General features: G+C 46.4%; 1 protein-coding gene across 1 annotated transcript; it reads right to left on the bottom strand.

Moving 5' to 3' along the window:
• Positions 1-1,759: 1,759 nt before the first annotated feature.
• On the bottom strand, positions 1,760-11,177 carry CEP55 (centrosomal protein 55). Its single transcript, XM_075288252.1, has 7 exons — positions 11,010-11,177; positions 9,614-9,844; positions 8,577-8,636; positions 5,823-5,967; positions 3,570-3,880; positions 2,538-2,663; positions 1,760-1,963 (listed from the first exon to the last, which is right to left on the bottom strand). The coding sequence occupies exons 1-7, from the start codon at positions 11,172-11,174 to the stop codon at positions 1,760-1,762; spliced, it is 1,242 nt and encodes a 413-aa protein (XP_075144353.1). The 5' UTR covers positions 11,175-11,177.
• Between the last annotated feature and the right edge of the window lie 11,417 nt (positions 11,178-22,594).

Genomic DNA, 22,594 nt, shown 5'->3' with positions numbered 1-22,594 from the left:
TCCCACAGATAGATAGGTTCGGGTCATTTGAATCAAATAATTTTTAACCACTTGTGAATCGCTGTTCCTGAGATATTTGCATATTGACAAAAATTGCAGTAAGTTCTTAGTAGCAAAAAAGGGCTTTGCCATTGCTCCAAAGAGGTAAGTGCCAATATCCTTGTTGCTCCAAAGAGCTAATTTGCACATTGACAACAATAGCGATATCTATCCAGGTGACCCTAACCGGGTTGATATGCTGGCAGTGGTGCGAAGAGGTGGATTTGGTGAAGCTGGTGAAAGGTCCTCTTTAAAAAGGAGCTGTCAAAAATAAAAACAGCTAATCCCAACCTGTTAATATGACAATTCTGATCAGCTTTTCTTAGAACTTTGTATTGCGTTCCTCTACTGACACTAGTGGAAATGTATTGGTTGTCATTTTCCATTTCAATGAGGTGCGTCCCTATACACAGTGACAATGTCCTGCCAGGATCCTGACATCCACCCTATTGACATGGGGAATGGTAACGCCCATGTGTCAGTGCCAATATATTTCCAGGATGAATAACAGAGGTCAAACACCACACAAGTACACGATTTTCATACAATCTTTATTATATCCCATTTCTTGCAGTATTAATCTCCATGTTATATTCTGGCATACTGAATATTACCGGCACCAACTTTAAAATACGGCGTCAAAAAATAAAAATACAACTCAAAAATACATTTAAAATAAAAAGTGCAATGTTATAAGTTAAGCAGATTGTTCATCTTACATGGTCACCAGATCTGGGCCCCTATAAACCAGCGGCATTTCCTAATGCTGATAGGGTTTAGAGTCCCAAACTGGGAAATCTTGTCCTATCCATTGCACAAAGAGTTTGATAACTTTTACCTTTCTGGAGAGGAGTCCCGGCTCATCCTCGGCAATACCAAACACATGCACATTGTGCCGTCTGAGACCAGGATAGCGCACCTTGCTGCACCGGCTATGCACATTGGTTTCTATAGCACAATTTGGGACACTTGGACCCGTCTCGAGCAGATTAAAAGGTATCAAAGACTTGGGCATGGAGGGTTGGATAGGGCAGAGTCTATAAGATTTGTGGCCGAAAAACCCAGCATCTGGTTTAGGGGCCCAAAAGCTGGTGAGTAAGGAGTTTGCCAGGCTTATTAATTGATGACCTATCCTTAGGATCAATAGAAGATCGGCAGGGGTCTGACACCGGGCTGTTTGAAGAGACCATAGCATTTTGGTGAGCGCTGTGGACTCTTCACCCAAAACCAAAGCGCAGTTGTTGTGCCTGTGAAGTGCTGATCAGCAGGGGTCCTGGGTGTGGGACCAAAGGATAGGTCATGAATGATATTACCCAGATGGAAATCAGTGCATGTGAGGAGAAGTGTGTTCTTTACAGGCTGGCGATTATACATGGATATGCTTTAAGAAGTGCAAAACGCTAACCAGACCGTTCACGTCAGTTCAGTTAACCCCAGTGTTGCCAGGGCAGGTCGACCAGTGTTGACCGTACATATAATAAAAATAATAAATCAATTCACTGCAAAATTTTAGACGTCACAAAACAAAGGATCTTAATGACCAACCCAGGACGGGAAATCTCAGCAGTACAAGATGCGGTTATCAATGTAAGAAAACCAATGACCCATTGTAAGACTTTAGTACGTCCCGGTATAGCACATACAAAAAAAGGGGGAGGGGTGGAGTGTACAAGTGACAAACCCTCCTGTCTATAAGGCTGGCTTTTACAGTAAGACGTCTTCAGCTTGTGCAGAAATCTATGTGTGCGAGGAGCTCGCGGTGCTGGCTGGTGGGGTACACGACGCGACACCTGGGGCACTCCAGGAAGCTCTCGTCTAGTAGACTTTTATTCTTCGGCGATGGCTGATCCTCTCGCAGGCTCAGCTTGTCATTGAAGTCAGACGCAAAGTTGCAGGGTGATTCAACAAAATATATGTCCCGTTTCTGTCACACAGAGATCACGTCATTAGTACATAGAGGTTTCGATTAGCCCACCAAATGGCCGAACATGTGATACATAGAGATGAGCGAACACTGTTCGGATCAGCCGATCCGAACAGCACGCACCCATAGAAATGAATGGAAGCACCTGTGACGCTGACTTTGCCGGCGGTTGGCCGGCGTCACAGGTGCTTCCATTCATTTCTATGGGAGCATGCTGTTCGGGTCGGCTGATCCGAAGTGTTCGCTCATCTCTAGTGATACACTGTACTATATATACTATGGGACAGCAAAGTGGCAAGAAGGCAGGGACACTTAGCATATGATCCAATGAGTCCTGATCTCTCAACTACATTCAATCTGGGAAACGTGGGCAATATTCAGTCTAAAGGAGGAGGCCAAAGTGACCACCACTAACTAATAATGGCAAACACAATGTGGGTAGTGATGGCCAATGATAGCTAAAATACTCTGGAGCGTTACACCTTCGCCCATCATAGTGAATTTTATAGAAATGAATATAACAGCCTGTCTTATCAGTCTCCATTCTATGTACCGCCCATAGAAAACTACTTACCGCCGGCTCCAGCTTTGTGATCTGTTCCCTGGTTTTCCTCAATTCCTTCAGTACTTTATTCAGTTGCTGTTGTACATTTTGTTGGTCAATTTTGCCATTTTCTAAATCAGCAGTGCACTTCTGAACCTGAGAACACAAGAAAGTATTAAAGGGATTCTACCATTAAAAATCTTTTTTCTGTGGCTAACACGTCGGAATAGCCTCTAGAAAGGCTATTCGTCTCTTACCTTTAGATGGGATCTCCGCCGCACTGTTCCTTAGTAATACCGGTTTTTACTGGTATGTAAATTAGTTCTCTGGCAGCGATGGGGGCGGGCCCCAGCGCTGAAAATGCGATGAGGGCGTCCCCACCGATGCCCGAGAACAGGATCCTGCGCCGCCTCCATCTTCTGCTGGATCCTCCCCTTCTTTCTTCGGCGGCTTCACCTCTGTCAGCTCTGACACTAGTAGAGCCGACTGCGCATGCGCGGCCATACTTCCGAGGCCGCAATTGCGTGAATGCGCAGTCGGCTCTACTAGTGTCTCAATGGCAGAGCCAACTGCGCAGGCGTCAGAAGAAAGACGAAGAAAGAAGGGGAGGATCCAGCAGAAGATAGAGGCGGCCAGGATCCTGTTCTCCCTATTACTAAGGAACGGCGTGGCGGAGATCACATCTAAAGGTAAGAGACGAATAGCCTTTTTAAAGGCTATTCCAACGTGTTAGCCACAGAAAAAATATTTTTAATGGTAGAATCCCTTTAAGGCTGAGGCCCCACCATGCAGAAATGCTGCTTTTTTTGTTGCAGACTTTGTTGCGGTTTTTGAGCCAAACCCAGGAGTGGATTGGGCAGAAGGGAGATTTATAAGAACTTCCTATATATTTCCCATTCCTTTTGTAGCCACTTTTGGCTAAAAAAAAACAAAAAACGCCGCAAAATCTGCAACCAGAAAAGCTGTGTTTCCGCAACGTGGGGCTTCAGCCTATAAAGGGATATGTCCTTCAAAAAAATGAAAGGGACATTCCAGATATTTGGGATGGAGAGATAGCCGCACCTGATTTGTCAGATCCCAGTTTCTCTTCTTCTCCGCTTCATACTTCTCCCGATACAAGTCCAGTTCATCCTTCAGCTTCTGCATTCTGTCCTTAAACCGTCTCCTGTCCTCTTCCCGCCGTCCCTTTTCACTTTCTTGGAGGAATTTTAAGGTGGCAGATACATTTTCCAGCTCTTTCTTCTTCTCCTCGTTATATCTTCTCACGGCAATGAGCTCAGAGTTTAGCTGGGCCGTTATCTGTCTTTCCCCTTCCAGATCTTTCTTTGCAGCGACCAGAAGTCGGTCATAGTATTTCTGTTTATCTTCTTGTGCTGAAATCAACAATCATAAGAGACAATATAAAGAAAGGGCTGGGGACCGTTAAAGGGGTTGTGCTCTTAAAGACACTTTCCAGTAGATAAGCAACACATTGCTGGGACAGACCACAATATATGGATCTTATTTAAAGGGGTTGTACAATTAAGGACACTCATCCCCTATCCACAAATCGCATGAGGAGACGGGACTGAAAATCATGCAAGTGCACTGGTGTCCATTTACTGCTATGAGGTGCCCCAAAGGCCCCATAGAAGTGAATGAGGCACCGGTCTCACAAGCGGACTAGCACTCCATTGACAAGGAGGGGACATGGTGACTTTCTGTCCTTGGTTCTCCTCATTGCTGAGCGGTTAGACACCGAAGTCACATGATTTGTGGATAGGGGATGAGTGTCCTTAATTGTACAACCCCTTTAAATAAGATCCATATATTGTGATACATTCATGCATGTAGCATTTGCAGTGCCAGTATACAGGGGTCACCATTAAAAATGACTTGTCATCTCTAGTGACTTGTCTTAGACCTCTGCTACAAAACCTATCAATAAACTGAGTGTCACCAGGAGGGGGCGCACACACACAGAGTCTGACACTTGTATAGCAGCACACCCCTTTAACAAAAGGAATGGTTGTCAATTGACCCATCATTTTTTTGAGACTGATAACTGAGGAATAGGTAAAAAATATGCAAATCTATTCTTCAGGATGTAATTAGAAGAGTGCCTCTGTATGCTGCCCTCTAGAGGGCAGCCCCCTTAACATCATGCATGACTCAGTTAATAAACCTACTGACATGATGCGGATTTAATTGCCAAATTAGTATTTCTATTCCAAAAGGAACAGATTCCCAGCTATGGGCAGCGCTGTTTTGGCCTTTTGGGCCTCCTCAGCATAGCGCAGGGATACTGATTTGACAGAGTGAGAGACTATAGACAAGGGTCAGGGGATAATCATACACATCAATCGTATACATCAACTGAGGAAGTGTAATAAGTCACTGAAAGAAAAACTTATGGAGAACAAGTACCGTATTTTTCGGACTATAAGACGCACTTTTTTCCCCAAAAATTTTTGGGGAAAAGAAGGGTGCGTCTTATAGTCTGAAGGTGGCGCCTGGCATCCGCTGTAATAGAGAGACGGAAGCCGGCAAGTGATAGACGCCATTACAGGTGCCGGGGCCTGCCAGGGGGGGCTCCTCCGTGCCCCCGCCGCTGGCTTCATGCAGGGCAGAGGATCGTAGCGATGTCTCAGGCCCCGGCGTCTATCCCTCCCCGGCACCCGCCTCTCTAGTAGAGCGGATGCCGGGTCAGTATCCGTGGCCCCTTCTCCCCCCGGGGCCGGTCCCCACCGGCCCCGTACCTGTAAAGTTGCAGGCCGGCTCCTGCGCGGCGATATCGCAGGAGCCGACCTGTTCGGGTGAGAGCCGGGAGCCTAATGAGGCTCCCCGGCCTGTCACGGCTATATTAGTATTGCGGCTATATTAGTATTGCGGCTGGTGAATACCGAAAAATACGGTATTCACTAAAATAGACAAGTCAGGAGAGCTAAAAGTTCCTCTTTAATCCGGGAACTTTTTAAACTCACCGACCCCGTGGTTTTCATCACAACTTCACCTTTCCAGCCTATTTCTGACTCGGGGTCACATGATCGGAAGCAGCACCCCCCCCCCCCCCCCCCCCGAATGACTGCGCCCCCTCTGCCATGGTGACTAGTATTACTATCCATGGGGCTGGCTTTGTTATTATAATGGATTTGTTCTGCCAGCCCCATAATCCAGGTAATCCAGGAGAGGAGGGAGCAGGCTGCGCAACCAAGGTCAGAAAATGTTATGAAATCTGATATATGTGAATTATATAGAGTACAGGGAGCCAGGTTACTGTATGGTCTAAAGAGAGGAGACAAAACTAAAAAAAGAAGACGACAACATTCCCTCTACCATCTGACTTGCTCTCTCTTTCTTGTTGAGTTTTTGCAGCGTGGGCCACTTGTTGCTCCAGATCTCCAATGCGAGCCATTAACCCTTGAACGTACGCCTCTCGTTGCTTGTCATATACCAACCACTGCCCGTTTTTTTCCAAAGCCTACACAACATGAAGACAGGAATGGCAAATGATAAGTTACTCTGGTCAAACAATTTACTACAGCTATATAACGCATGGACAAGGGAAGACAATGCAATGATCATTCGACTGCCGCAGGTATGGCGATCAGCTGACATCCCAGGGCAAAGTCACATCTGGCATTAAAGGGGGTTTGTCTGCTCTTTTGCACTAACAGAACATTCATTTTAGATCTTCAGGGGTCCAACTACTGGGACCCCGCAGATCAGCTGTTTCACCCGTAAGCTGCACTGCTCATTTGCTGTACTTTTAATAGGCTTGAATGGCACAATACAGCAGTACGCTACCGTACAAACGCTGCTATAAAAATACAGTACGTGAGCACAGCAGCCCATAGACGTATAAAGCAAACAGCTGATCTGCGGGGTCGGAATCCATCAATCCAAAATTGTTCTCTCTTATCCATAGGATGCAATTTTTTAAAAAAGCAATTACATTTGAATGAATGGGAGCTGATCTGCAGTACCCGATCTGGCCACTATACAGAGAACAGCGCTGTCTGCTTCCTGCTCCATTCTCTAAGTATTAGTTGGTCAATGTTAGACCCCACTAATCTGGTATTGATGACTTATCCTTGGGGTAGGTCATCCATATGTATAGCCCAGAAAACCCCTTTAAGATCTATAAGATGTAAAAACCAATAACAATACAGTTGTATGTGTCGCCTCTGGTACAATGATGTTGTTTTCTGCCAAGAGCAGTAATACGTTGATCATAGTAGCGGATGGCTCCCACTGGGTCTCTGACTTCGTACAAAGATGTGTACGGGGATTGGTTTTCCTGTTGGATTCAATAAGACTTACTTTACCCCATCAGACCCCAGATATATGGCGGTAAGGGATAGTATCTCCATATGTATGGCAGGACATGAGACTACTCTGTGCACACGTCTCTGTACGGATACAGTACCGTCTTCCTTTCCGCCATATCAGCGTCTGCATCCTTATCTCTTACCACAATGAAGAATCAGTATGGTATATAATCTATACAATTACCCGCCATTAGTAAGGAAAGACTGAGCAGATAACAGCTGGCCGGCTTATCTCAAGCCTTTATATGACTGGGAATATAAGCAAACAGAGCAGTGATACAAGGTCTCATGTAATGAGCAGCGCCGATCACATGGGGACTAGTAATATCCTCGGATTGGCGCCGATCATTGACATTTACTGTTTATTCAGAGCATCTGTTGTGTGTATACAGAAATAGGAGCAGAGAACGGACAGGATGCGGCTAATGGATTCTAGGAGGACGTATTATAATCGCTCAACTAAAGTAAATGCCCCTGATAGTGTGCAAATATGATCACACAAGGGGCAAATAATGGACTGCATGTCAGGTGACTTATTAGAATAATCACATTATAAGAGGTATCAGGTATGGCAGGTCAGGTTGGCAGCCGGAGGAGAGAACAAGGCTGTGCGCTTCAGTACTTGTACTAGAGATCAAATGCTCCAAGTACTGTTAGAAGAGTGCAATGGCAGCCAGCTGTCAATTTATTCATACATTTCTAGGTTGAGTAACTGAGGAAAGTTACCGGTTCCTTTTAAGGCTGGGGCCTTGTTGCAAGTTTTTTTTCAATGTAGATTGTCAGCCCCATATAGGGATCACAATGTACATTTATTTTCCTATCAGTATGTCTTTGTAGAATGGGAGGAAATCCACACAAACACGGGGAGATCATATAAACACCTTGCAGATGTTGTTCCTGGCAGGATTCAAACCCAGGACTCCAGCGCTGCAGTGCTAACCACTGAGACACCGTGTTGCCCCAACCTTGTTGCGAGTTTGTAGGGTATGTTCACATAGCGGAATTTGCACTCCGTGTGTGAACATTGCGTTCCGGATTAGGCCCAAATAAATGGTCCTAATTGGGAGGGGGGGGGCACTACCCATATCCGCGGCAAGAAGGGTCATCTTGTTTCTTTTTTCTGTTATTAGCTAGCAAAAAAAATAAATGAGCGGCTCCCATTGAAGTCAATGGGAGCCATTTTTGGTAGCCTGGTTTTGAGTCGGATTCCGCGTCATAATCCGCTGCCAAAGAACTCCATGTGACCAGACCCTAAGGCGCCTGCAGTGAACAGCAATGTGTGTCTTGGCCTAAAGGAATTGTCTGAGACCTGGATGGAGTTCAGAAAACTCTTTCAGGCGAAAGCCCACGTTGTAGAAATGCAGCTTTTTTTGTTGCAGATTTTGTTGCGGTTTGTTGAGCCAAAACCAGGAGTGGATTGAGCAGAAGGGAGACGTATAAGAGCTTCCTATATACTTCCCATTCCTTTTGTAGCCATTCATGGCTTTGGATCAAAAAACCGCAGCAAAACCTGCAACAGAAAAAGCTACATTTCCGCAACGTGGGGCCTTAGCCTCATACTTCTAGGCAGGGACTTGCAACATGCACAGGTCACACAGCATGCACACAAAGTCCTATACAAGTCAGTATGAGGTTTTTTTTTTCCAGCTTACTTTCTAGCTGCACTCAGGCAAGTTGAATTATCCAAATCATGTAAAGAAAGTAGAATTCCCTTTAACCCTTATAAATCCCAGACATTGGTCAAACAACAAACACTCACATCTTTCAGCTGTGCCTCCAGGATGTGGATTCTGTTCTTATCTTCTGCTACGGGTGGATTCTAGAAAAAAAAAAAATAGAATATAAAATAAAAATACAGAAATGTATAAAGATATTTCCTTGTAAATCAAGTAAAACATCAGAAGCCGCCGTATTCTCTACACTCCTAACCCCGGGTCATTATAGGTTGGTAAAATGGCGCCATCTTGTGGCCCACGCAGAAACACTTACATTTCCACATATGTTTTCTATGCCAGACATCCATGTAAGGTATACAGATATATACTGTACAGTTACCTTCAGGATTTTACGGTAGAGATGTATGTGGCAATGTATTACCGAAAACCAACAAGTGGACATTAAGTTAAAGGGAGTGTCAACAGGAAATTTGATTCCAAACCAGCCACAGTACATAGCGGAGAACATTATGTTGAGCACCATAGACTCCCATTATAGGGATGTTTTAGTTTCTATTTTTAGCCTCAACATGGGCTTACATTGGGTTATACCATGAAGATTATGTATCCAGTACTCATAGGACAAGAGGATAAATAGCTGATCATGGGGGTCCGCCCGCTGAGACCCGAGCCTGAGAATGGGGGCTGTTCCTCCCATTGTGAATTCATCCTGACTGCAGTAATAGTGCCGGATGAGACGTATTCTCTCTCCCATTAACTCTAATGGGAGTGCTGGAGATAGCCAAGTGTGATACTATGGTTATTTCCAAGGCCAATGAGACCAATAAGTGTTGGTCCGCAGCTGTTCCGCTCCACTTCTCCATACACATGTACACTCGGCTCAGCCAAGCATGCATAGGTTTTTCAATAGGAAGACACCTCTAATAAATTCTCCAAAATCAAAAAATAAAAGGATTGGTCATGATAAAATGAAACAAGCCCAATCTTTCCTTCCCCTACCATCACCTTTCTGTGAGTGTCATACACATAGGTCGGTCACAACATAATCGTCAGCATGGCCAGACTTTGGTTTATTGGCAATATTATGGACAGATGAACATGTGAGACTGCATTGGAATACCTGGACATGGTCAGATCTGCTAGCTATGGCCTGAACCCTACGAGATGAGGCTCGGAGCTGTTTCCGGATCTTTGTGGAGATTTCTTCCAGTCTCTTGGCTTCCATCTCTATCTGAAGAAGCTCTCCATTATTTCTAGCATTAAGGACGTCACTGAAATTCTGTATCACTTCACCTTGTCTGGCCCTATCATCACTGTCTTTCACGTTTTGGGTTTCCAGGTCAAGAATTTTCTGTACTCAAGGAATAAAACTGTGTGACTGTGATGTATAATCTGAATAATGCTCATACGGTCAACACACATATAGACAGCTTACTAAAATACATATGAACAATGTTATTAACATGCTTCTACCTGCATTAAAGGGGTATTCCAGCCATTTCACATCATCCCTTAGCTACAGGATAGGTGATAACCTGCTGGTGAGTGGGGGTCTGACAGCTGGGACCCCCTAGAATCCCAATAATGTAATGTGCAGCCACGCAATGGGACTATTGGAGAGAACAGAACGCTCCAACTGGTTATGTCCGGCAATCCTATAGACTGCTCAACCCGTCCCTTCCGAATAAAGTGGGACCCTCGCTTGTGAGATAGGTTAGGGTCTCAAAGGTCAGACCACCATCTATGCTGGATATAATAACCACAATACCCCATTAATCCTCTACAGACAGCCAACTCCGAAGGGTCCGCAGAATCAGATTAATACATTTCCTATTGTACATACACCAGACAGAGGTGGGCAGCGGGCAGTTCTTGGTTGGGCAAAGGACAAAGTGTACATCACCCAGCTAATATATACTATATCCCAAATCTGAGAGGTCTGCACTGAGTTACAAGGGGGCATCCATCACAGCAGAGATTTGCTCTGAGGTACTGATAGTTTGAGGATTAACTTGAGCTGATGATAGTAAATCCCTTTAATGGTATTTACTTTTCGACCCCATGTGATGATGGAGGACAGCGTCAGGGTAACACCGGTGACCAATCAATAGTGACATCATCATAGTAATCAATGATGTCACTGGAGCTGACATGAGAGGATGGGGGCGCTGACAAACATCTAGTTCTTAGCCTTAAAGGAGTGGATTTATAAGGTGTATAAGTCATTCTATAGATTTCTTATTCCTTGTGAAGCTGCTCCTTGGTTCAAAAAAAACAGCAACATCTTCAACAAAAAATTGAAATGTGTGGCCTCAGGTTAATATCTCAGAGAGGAATACCCTACCAAGATGTGGGACCACTAAACAAAGCTGATTTTAGAAACCTAGAAATCTCCATTCTATTAGATTACACATTATGTTATAAATTGTCATTCTAGTGACTCAGTAAAGACAAGGGTCGACGATATTTCATGTGTGTGAACACAGACCGAGCCCTATTGCAGTGTAATACATTACCTCCAGCAGTCTGTTCCTCTCCGTGCCCGAGAGTTTAGATTTGGAGGCTTCTTCCAATTTCTTTTTCAAGACAGCATTTTCCTTCTTGAGTCTTTCCAAGTCACTGTCCGATTTAGAGGCAGCAGGTTTAGGAGCCAGTTTATGGTTCCCATTTTTAGAGTTCATTTTGTTTATTAGAATGTTCTGAAAAGGGGGAAAAAAAACAGCTTATAAGATGCTTTGTAATGCAGCGGACTATAGACATATACTATATATAAGTGTTCCATCATGGCTGTGACGGGTTCTGCTAATAATCTAATGATCATGACAGGTCTTATGTCAGTATTATCTCACCTGATACTCTGCTTTTTTTCAAAGGGAACCTGTCACCAGATGTGGGGCCCCTAAACTGTGTGCAAGCTCCTGAAATCACTGGTTATGGTTCCAGGACTGCTGATCAATACACTAAGTTGCAGAAACGCAGCTTTTTTGTTGTAGTTTTTGAGTTTCTGCAACATGGGGCCTCAGCCTAAAAGTATTCAGGTCAGAACAAGTTACCCCTATCCTTGGCTTAGTTAGTTATTGCTCATCTATGGGGATCCGCTGATCACAAGAACAAGGGTCTGGTTCTTCCCTATGTAATTATATTTGCTGATTGTTCATATGTGCTGCCACTCCAGCTGTTCTGTATGGGATGGCTGCAGGACTGTTCTCAACTAACTCAGGCAATCCTATAGAAGGGACAGCTGCACATGCACTGGCAGCTGCTCCTTTCAGCTGAGGTGGGGGGGACAAAGGACCCCCTGTTCTCATGATCAATGGGGATCCCAGCAATTTGACATTGTCTGTTTTTTGGGGTATATATATATATTATATCGCAAGTTCATCCTAGATCAGGGTTTCATTTGTAGTACACTTTGGGGGAAACTATTAAGACTAGCATATCCAAACTCCAGTCTTAATAATTCAGGCACATGTTGCACCGGTGGTGAAATAAATTAAGATGCTCCAACCTCTTCATAATTGTGCCACGTCTTTCAAGGTCCTCTGGGGCAAAATTGAAATATACACCAGCCAGGGACTGGCAGAGATTTTAGATATACCATCACTTTCACCAGTTTTCTAATGTGATTTAATGTAAATCTTCTGGGCAGAGGCACTTTTTGTAAAAACTTTCAAGCAGGTCAGAAAAATGGAGACAGTGGCTCATTCTTGGTGTAGTGTTGTGTGCCAGTATTGTGTGCCATGTTTATTTTAGTAAATTCCACCCATTGTCTCCAGACCCTACTGAACTATAGCTGGGGTTCACATGAATAAAACTTGTTTTTCTTGCCTCCCGATCTGTGTGTCTGACATATTAGCTTTTTTTTGCATATGCTAGTGAGCCGTTTGGTGACGCAAGGACGTCATTTTATTTTGCTTTCATCACACCAAAGAGTTACCTCTAAGCCACGATTGGCAGGGGCAGGCAGTGTACTAGTCAGTCATGTGACGCTAGGTTCACACATGTGCTTGGGTTCCCAATAAAGTGGACCCAAAAAATGGAAGTCGTTAAAAAGTGGTTACCTGCAGACCCCACAGACTATAAAGGGGTCCATTTGAAATTTCCATCTGAATTAAATTCCTGACTTCTAGGCCTTGTCTTTTTAGATGTCAGTGATAGAATAGTTTCTACATGTGACGTCCTAATGTTGAGAACACACAGCAGGGGGTCTGGGTGCTGCAGGTCCCATACACAGCAGGGGGTCTGGATGCTGCAGGTCCCATACACAGGAGGGGGTCTGGATGCTACAGGTCCCATACAAAGCCGGGGGTCTGGGTGCTGCAGGTCCCATACACAGCAGGGGGTCTGGGTGCTGCAGGTCCCATACACAGCAGGGGGTCTGGGTGCTGCAGGTCCCATACACAGCAGGGGGTCTGGGTGCTGCAGGTCCCATACACAGCAGGGGGTCTGGGTGCTGCAGGTCCCATACACAGCAGGGGGTCTGGGTGCTGCAGGTCCCATACACAGCAGGGGGTCTGGGTGCTGCAGGTCCCATACACAGCAGGGGGTCTGGGTGCTGCAGGTCCCATACACAGGAGGGGGTCTGGATGCTGCAGGTCTCATACACAGCAGGGGGTCTGGATGCTGCAGGTCTCATACACAGGAGGGGGTCTGGATGCTGCAGGTCCCATACACAGGAGGGGGTCTGGATGCTGCAGGTCCCATACAAAGCCGGGGGTCTGGGTGCTGCAGGTCCCATACACAGCAGGGGGTCTGGGTGCTGCAGGTCCCATACACAGCAGGGGGTCTGGGTGCTGCAGGTCCCATACACAGCAGGGGGTCTGGGTGCTGCAGGTCCCATACACAGCAGGGGGTCTGGGTGCTGCAGGTCCCATACACAGCAGGGGGTCTGGGTGCTGCAGGTCCCATACACAGCAGGGGGTCTGGGTGCTGCAGGTCCCATACACAGCAGGGGGTCTGGGTGCTGCAGGTCCCATACACAGGAGGGGGTCTGGATGCTGCAGGTCCCATACACAGCAGGGGGTCTGGGTGCTGCAGGTCCCATACACAGCAGGGGGTCTGGGTGCTGCAGGTCCCATACACAGCAGGGGGTCTGGGTGCTGCAGGTCCCATACACAGCAGGGGGTCTGGGTGCTGCAGGTCCCATACACAGCAGGGGGTCTGGGTGCTGCAGGTCCCATACACAGCAGGGGGTCTGGGTGCTGCAGGTCCCATACACAGCAGGGGGTCTGGGTGCTGCAGGTCCCATACACAGCAGGGGGTCTGGGTGCTGCAGGTCCCATACACAGCAGGGGGTCTGGGTGCTGCAGGTCCCATACACAGCAGGGGGTCTGGGTGCTGCAGGTCCCATACACAGCAGGGGGTCTGGGTGCTGCAGGTCCCATACACAGCAGGGGGTCTGGGTGCTGCAGGTCCCATACACAGCAGGGGGTCTGGGTGCTGCAGGTCCCATACACAGCAGGGGGTCTGGGTGCTGCAGGTCCCATACACAGCAGGGGGTCTGGGTGCTGCAGGTCCCATACACAGCAGGGGGTCTGGGTGCTGCAGGTCCCATACACAGCAGGGGGTCTGGGTGCTGCAGGTCCCATACACAGCAGGGGGTCTGGGTGCTGCAGGTCCCATACACAGCAGGGGGTCTGGGTGCTGCAGGTCCCATACACAGCAGGGGGTCTGGGTGCTGCAGGTCCCATACACAGCAGGGGGTCTGGGTGCTGCAGGTCCCATACACAGCAGGGGGTCTGGGTGCTGCAGGTCCCATACACAGCAGGGGGTCTGGGTGCTGCAGGTCCCATACACAGCAGGGGGTCTGGATGCTGCAGGTCTCATACACAGGAGGGGGTCTGGGTGCTGCAGGTCCCATACACAGGAGGGGGTCTGGGTGCTGCAGGTCCCATACACAGGAGGGGGTCTGGATGCTGCAGGTCCCATACACAGGAGGGGGTCTGGGTGCTGCAGGTCCCATACACAGGAGGGGGTCTGGGTGCTGCAGGTCCCATACACAGGAGGAGGTCTGGGTGCTGCAGGTCCCATACACAGGAGGGGGTCTGGGTGCTGCAGGTCCCATACACAGGAGGAGGTCTGGATGCTGCAGGTCCCATACACAGGAGGGGGTCTGGGTGCTGCAGGTCCCATACACAGGAGGAGGTCTGGATGCTGCAGGTCCCATACACAGCAGGGGGTCTGGATGCTGCAGGTCCCATACACAGCAGGGGGTCTGGGTGCTGTAGGTCCCATACACAGCAGGGGGTCTGGATGCTGTAGGTCCCATACACAGCAGGGGGTCTGGGTGCTGTAGGTCCCATACACAGCAGGGGGTCTGGATGCTGCAGGTCCCATACACAGCAGGGGGTCTGGGTGCTGTAGGTCCCATACACAGCAGGGGGTCTGGATGCTGCATCCCCTCACTCTCAGGATCAGAGGTCAGACCCATAGAGTGATGCCAATAGCCCTTGTGACATCAGGATACCCCAATTGTACAGAAGCCCCTCTGTGCTGCTCTGCTGATGTAGAGACCCCCATATACCTCTTATCTACGTAGTGACACACACTGCAGTTACATAGTGTCACCCGCATGCTGTAACAAGACAGTACTAGTAGAAGTATCATAGACACTGATCACATTGTGCATAGAGCCCAGAAAATCAAACAGATGCAAAGACCAGGACTGACCTGAGGGGAGATGACCGGAGCCTGATCCGCGGAGACACCTGCCGGGAAACCTCCCGCATCACAACAAGCGCTCACTTCCGAGCTGTTTGAAAATCGCGCTGTGCGCGGTGACGTCATCAAAGAGGGCGGGAGCCACCCGGCCACATTCCAGTCACTGTACGGTGTGTGGGAAGGGACAAGTCTAGGCGTTTGCGGGGAGTTCTGAGGCGCTTTCTGTGGTAGCTCTGCCCGCTGTGGTGGAACTAAAGCCCGGGCCCGCTGCCCACTGAGGTCCCCTGCCCACTGAGGTCCCCTGCCCACTGAGGTCCCCTGCCCGCTGAGGTCCCCGACCCCCTGCTCCTTCCTCACGACATACTGAGCTGTAGTTTCTTCGCTGCATCTTTTGTACCATTCTAGTTCCATATAAACCACATCCACTCTCCTTAGAGAAAAGCAAAGAGAAAACAAAAAAAGGCCTGAAAAAAAGGGAATCTTGATAAGTCCCCCCCCCCAATCCCCCACATTAGTAGCTTCGCGTGGCTTCACTCTGGTGTTTCTTAGCAGCTTTTTTTTTTTTACCGCAAAAATAAAAAAAAATTCATTAAAATGCTGCAGCCGATGTTGTAGGTATTCATGTTACTAATATGTAGTCTTATATGTATTATACACGACATAGTCACACACATATACTCACATATGCACGACATACATATGCACCTATACTTACATATACAAGACATACTCATATGCACACACATATACTCACATATATACGACATGCTCACATATACACACCCACATACACAACATACATATTCACATGCACCTATGATCACATATACTCGACACACTCATACGCTCACTTTTTTCTTTCGGTGTGGCCTGCTGGGGGAGCAGTATATCAACCAGGGACAGAAATAGACTTGACAGGCTGATCAGAAGGGCCAACTCTGTCCTGGGGAGCCCCTTGGACCCAGTACAGGTGGTGGGTGACAGAAGGATACTGTCTGTGGTGACCTCCATGCGGGAGAACAAATCCCACCCTATGTATGGGAACTTGATGGGACTTGGCAACACTGTAAGTGACCGTCTGCTTCACCCCAAGTATGAGAAGGAGCCGCTATCAGATCTTCCTCCCAACCGCGACCAGGCTGTATAATCAACATCAGGCTAAGTGAAGATCACTCTGCACAGAGAACTAAATGACTCTGAAGTCTTCCTTCTTTTCTTACTAGCTGTTACAGACTCCAAGTACTGTATATCTTCTTTTTCTCAGCATATGTGTGTCCACTTCTGTAATATATTACTGTTTATTATCCTGTATCTGTATTGCTATGCGGCTGTAACATACTGAAATTTCACATCTACACAATCTACACACACACACACATAAGCATTTACCTAGGCTCATATATACTCACATACGCATTTACCTACAGTCATATAAATGCCCCCACTGTCAGCACAAGACTATGGAAGAATACTGTTAGGGGGGGTTGTTTCTCACAGCCCAGCAATGATGCTAGGCTGTAAGCCCCACCTTTCTGACAGTGGAGGGATAATGTTGCCAAAACAATGGACCGATATTTCCAGCACTGGGTTGCTTACCAGGAAATTTGAAAGTGTGCTGAATACAGTGGACATTTTGTTTCTGGACATAATGTTATCCTATGCCAGGAAAGCAGTGAAGGGGAGTCATTAGTACATGAGCAGAGGAAAGAGATGGAGTAAAAGAAAGAATTAGTAGAAAAGATAGGTTGGGAAGAAGCAGAAATAGCAGTGCACAGTTAAACAGGACCTTTCATATTCTCAGAAATGTGCGGTATTAGATACCGATAAGAAGTCGACATCACACTGAATTAAGCACACTTTCAACTTTCCTGGTAAGCACCCAGTGCCAGAGATAACGGTGCAGTGTTTTGGCAACGATATCCCTCCACTGTCAGAAACGGGCTTACAGCCTAATGTCATTGCTGGGCTGTGAGGAACAAATCTCCCTAAGGGCCCCTTCACACGGAGGATACGCTGGCTGATTCTGAACGTGTAAACATTCCAGATCAGCGGCGTTTAAAACATATCCCATTGCTTTCTATGGGAGCCGGCATACGTGCGCTCCCCATAGAAATGAATAGAAAAAAGCAGCCCATTCATTTCTATGGGGAGCGCACGTATGCCGCAATGGGACCTGTTTTAAACGCCGCTGATTCGGAACGTTTACACATTCAGAATCAGCCAGCGTATACTCCGTGTGAAAGGGCCCTAACAGTATTCTTCCATAGCCTTGTACTGTCAGTGGGGGCGTTCCTCATACCCCAGTGATAAAGCTAAGCTGTAAGGTCCACCTTTCTGTCAGAGGAGAGATATCAGCACCGATATCTCCAGCATAGAGACACAAACCAGGAAAGTGACTGAATTCAGTGCACTGTTGACTTTCTAGTAGTATGTAATACAACACATCTCTGAAAACATGAAAGGTCTATTACAACCCCTTCCCACCGCGGGCATTTTTTCGTTTTTGACTCCCCTCCTAAACCCTATAGTTTTTTTATTTTTCCACTCTGAGCCATATGAGGTCTTAAACGGGTATTCCCATGTCACATACTCAGCAGTCTTCACTGCTGTAAAATCTTCTTTCTTCCTGGTTTCTTGCATCATTTGGTGGGCGGGATTTCACATGCAACCTGTCGTTTAGCTCCGCCCCCAAATTCATGTGTGGCTCCGCCCACCCATATTGGACTATGAAGTGCAGGCAGGAGCAACTCCATTCTGTGTTACATACAGAGACTGCCTGTCTCTGCCATAATGAACACAAATGAGTTAGCTAGTCTGATAACTGGGAGAACAGAAGACGAGTTCAGAAATGAAAGCAGCTCCTCTCCCCTATCTGATAGCAGGGAACAGAATTCCCTGCTGGTTCCATGGTGCAGACACAGGAATAGCTAGAAACACAGGCTCGCTCCCGTGCACTTAGCCCCTCCCCCCTGGCAGCAGGCAGATACATCACTTGACTTTTGAGCAGATAAGTCAGGGCTGTGGCCACAATGAATTGAATAAAGTAAGATAGTGGACAAACAAAGCAGTTTTGCTGAAGCAGTGTATTTAGGAAAAGTCTTACATCCACATTAACAAGCAGTATAGATAGGATCCTTGTGATGGGACAACCCCTTTAATGTTTGCGGGACAAATTTTTTTTCATGATGCCGCCATAAAAAGTGCATTTGTGTGATTTTTCAAGCAAACCATTGCTTGATTTGCATGCAGGGGCGCTGTGGAGTTCACTGCCCTACAGGCAAGCCTCTTCTGCTCTGCCGCACTGTTATGTGCAGCGTCAGATGTATAGAGTCCTCAGTGCTGCCGAGGCCGGTCACGATCGCACCCTCTGCAAACACGATCGTTATGCTACTATCTACCATGAATAACATGCTCCTATATACAAGTATTAGATGTAATATTATGTATTTATTGTATTATCCATAATATTGCACCGATATTGTTTTGCTTTCATATGTGTTTCCCTAAATAATGTATTGGTATATAAATATATATATTCTATATGTTCCAGGTTCTTTTCCTCCTCTTCAACCGACTTTCACTCTGAAATCTCTTGAAGTTCACGTTGCAGCTCAGATTAGAAGTCTTAGGAGGGGAGAAGTGAGAAGGGAACTAGTAAAAGAGACAGCCACAAGAGACTGCAAGCAGCTAAATAGGAAGTTTCTGTCTCATCCAAGTGCTTGAGTCCCATCAGTCCAGGTCAGTACTTTTTAGTAATGTCTTAGGCTAAGGCCCCACATTGCGGAAACGTAGCTTTTTTTTGTTGCAGATTTTGTTGCAGTTTTTTTTAGCCAAAGCTAGGAGTGGATTGTGCAGAAGATAAAAGTGTAAGAACTTCCTATATATTTCCCATTCCTTTTGAAGCCATTCTTGTCTTTGGCTCAAAAAAACGCAACAAAATCTGCAACAAAAAAAGCTGCGTTTCCGCAACGTGGGGCCTCAGCCTTAAACAGTCCCACTACAGCTTCTGTGACTTGCAATGGAATGGGAAATATACAGGACGCACTTATTCTGCTCCTTTTAGTAGCAAAAGTCAGCTTTTCTGAAATGTGTGGGCTGAGGCTAAGGGGACGCGTTGCTGGAAGGCAGAATTTTTGATTGATGCGGAAACGCTGCATTTACGGCAATACCTTCTACGTGAATGAGATTTTGCGTAATGTTATCCTCACTTTGCATCAAAAAAGGGGTTTTTGGTTTTACTTTTACTGCCTTAGACGTTTTAGGAGTTGGGAAATGAAAAAGGCAGCAGAAACTTAACTCGGCTGTTTTTGACAAAGGACGTTGGTTCGCTTTTTTTCCCCTCTGAAATTTGACTTTTTTCTTTAACTGTGTTTCAGGATGTGTGATCCTAGGGCCTGTTCCCACAATGTAACACGGCGCTCATACTGACACGTAAACGCGTGTCAGAGTGAGCGCTTCAAAACAGAATCCCATTTACTTCAATGGGTTCTGTCTTATGCACACTACACATTGAAATCAATGGGAGGCTTTTTAACCCATTGATATCAATGTGTTACGCGCGTTAAACGGAACCCATTGAAGTCAATGGGATTCTGTTTTGAAGCGCTCACTCTGACACGCGTTTATGTGTCAGAATGAGCGCCGTGTTACATTGTGGGAACGGGCCCTTAGCCTTCTGCTCATCCCACTTGCAGATGTGTAAGCTTACCAGTAGTTTCCTTTCAGTCATTTTTACCGGGCTGTAGTCTATTTAAGAATTACTTCAACTTCTGGCTTACCTGGTGGGGTGTGAGGAGGGGATCAAACCGGCAACATGGTACATGCGAACATATGAAGCTGTCATCTTACAGGACAGCTTAGGGTTAATAGTAGTATTTTTTCTCTTAAAGCAAAAGCCAGGAGTAAATGTGGCAAAACGGAGAAGTGTAATATCTTCTTAAGACTGTCCCATTGTTGTTGACCCCTCACAAAACCAAATCAACAAAAATGGCTGTGTTGTTTTTTATTGTCTGCTGCAGTAGTTCATGCAAAACAAGATATCTGCATCTCTTTGGAACATCAAAGCAAAGATCCATCAATAATTTAAAGTTATGGAATTGTCGACCTAAACAGATCTCACAGCTATAATCTCTAATATATGGATCTCTTTATATTAGTTCTTTTAACGAACTGTAGAAAAATGACAACTAGTAACCATTGCATTGTGCAGATCTTCTACGGACGTTGAACTATATTGGCCACTAGATGGCACCTCACCTATATACTGTAGAATTCAGAAGCTGTTAAAGGTTTACTGGGAAGTAATAAAGCTTATCCTGCATTCCCTGTTCTGGTTGATGGGATGTGCCAGGGAGTCAGTAAGTTTACCACGGCATTCCTTGCATAGGTAAAGGTTTCTTACTAATATGCATCTAGCTCCCTAAGGCTGGGTTCACACAGGGTTTTTTGGGCCGGATTTTGACACGGAATCCGTGTCAGAATCCGGCTCAAAAAACCGCCTCCCATTGACAATAGGAGCCAATCACTTCCTTTTTCCGTGAGCAGTTTCTTCCCGCTCACGGAAAAACAGTAGTGACTTGCCTTTGCCGCAGATTCTGTGGTGGAATCCGCCACAGTGTCTGCACCGCGACACCTTCCTCCGTTTGAGCCTAATCCGGAGCAGAATACCGTAACTGGATGCCGGTGCACTGCTTTGGCATCCAGTTGCGGCTAGCCATTTTTTATACTCAAAATCCTGCCAAAAAAACCCCATGTGAACCCAGCCTGAAGTTGTCTGTGCGGAGAGCACCTGTGAAAGCCAAAACTCTTGTACCTCTTCTCTCCTGCGGCCCATCAGACGCTCAGTGACATCACTGACTTCCCTCTGCTTGGGCTCATTACATAGAGCAGGGGTCGGCAACCTTCGGCACTCCAGCTCCTGTGAAACTACAACTCCCAGCATGCTCCATTCATTTCCATGGGAGTTCCAAGAACAGCAGAGCAAGTATGCATGCTGGGAGTTGTAGTTTTACAACTGGAGTGCCAAAGGTTGCCTACCCCTGAGTCTAGTTGGTCATGTGTCCAACAGTTGGAGCATCAGCATGGGGGTCAGTTCTCTGTTGGACAATGGACTATATTAGCAATAAAGCCTAAATTGTGCCTGTCATTTTAGGTAAGTTTTCAGGATAAGTTGATATACCTGTGTATATGAGGTATAATACTATATCTGACCATTGTATAACTTGTACTCTTCCGTTGTCCCTTTACAGTTTCAGTTGTTCCTGAGCTATTACAAGAGACTAGCTGCTATGATGTCTCCCTTACACAGCACGTGGAAAAAACAGGAGCTCCTTAACTCTCTCATACTCACTCAGAAGCAGCATGGATGACACTATACGGAAGTGCTAACTGCACTGGCAAAACTACCGTGGTAGCAGCTGCCACAGGGCCCGGGACATTAGGGGCCCGGTGACAGCCGCTACCTCTGTGGGGTTTTTTTCCCTAATAGGCTCCTTAATATCCCCACACCCTCAAGGGCCCCATACCTTCCCTACCATAAGTAGAAGATCGGCGGTAGATGCAGGGCTGCAGATGCTTCTTCTTCCTTTTCCGCCCCTCCCCCTCCTCAGTATCGGAGTGTGAGGGGAGACATCCTGTGCGATGTATCTGCTCTCTTCACTGCTAGACAGAGCTGCACAGCCACATGTAAGTATATTTTTGGATAAAATATGTATAGATGTGTATGTGTGTTTACATTATGTGTCGTATATACTGTGTGAGTCCTGTATGTGTGTAGATAGGTGTGTGTATATGTTGTATATGAATGTACGTGTGTGAGTAGATGTGTATATGTGTAAGTATATACAACATATCAATGTCTGTGTATATATCTATCTCCTATCTATCTATCTATCTATCTATCTATCTATCTACAGTGTTTGACAAAAGTATTGGCCCCCCTGCAATTCTGTCAGATAATACTCGTGTTCTTCCAGAAAATGATTGCAAGCACAAACTCTTCATTTATTTTGCTTGCAATGAAAAAACACAAAAGAGAATGAAAAAAAAGTCAAATCATTGATCATTTTACACAAATCTCCAAAAATGGGCCGGACAAAAGTATTGGCCCCCTCAGCCTAATACTTGGTAGCACAACCTTTAGACACAATAACTGCGCACAACCGCTGCCGGTAACCAGCAATGAGTTTCTTACAAGGCTCTGCTGGAATCTTAGACCATTCTTCTTTGGCAAACTGCTCCAGGTCCCCCCTGAGATGTGAAGGGGGCCTTCTCCAAACTGCCATCAAGAGATCTCTCCACAGGTGTTCTATGGGATTCAGGTCTGGACTCATTGCTGCCACTTTACAAGTCTCCAGGGCTTTCTCTCAAACCATTTTCTAGAGCTTTTTGAAGTGTGTTTTGGGTCATTGTCCTGCTGGAAGAGCCCTGACCTCTGAGGGAG

Source organism: Leptodactylus fuscus, chromosome 10 (assembly GCF_031893055.1).
Source record: "Leptodactylus fuscus isolate aLepFus1 chromosome 10, aLepFus1.hap2, whole genome shotgun sequence".
Classification (NCBI taxonomy): domain Eukaryota; kingdom Metazoa; phylum Chordata; class Amphibia; order Anura; family Leptodactylidae; genus Leptodactylus; species Leptodactylus fuscus.
This window is presented reverse-complemented; position numbering and strand designations above follow the sequence as displayed.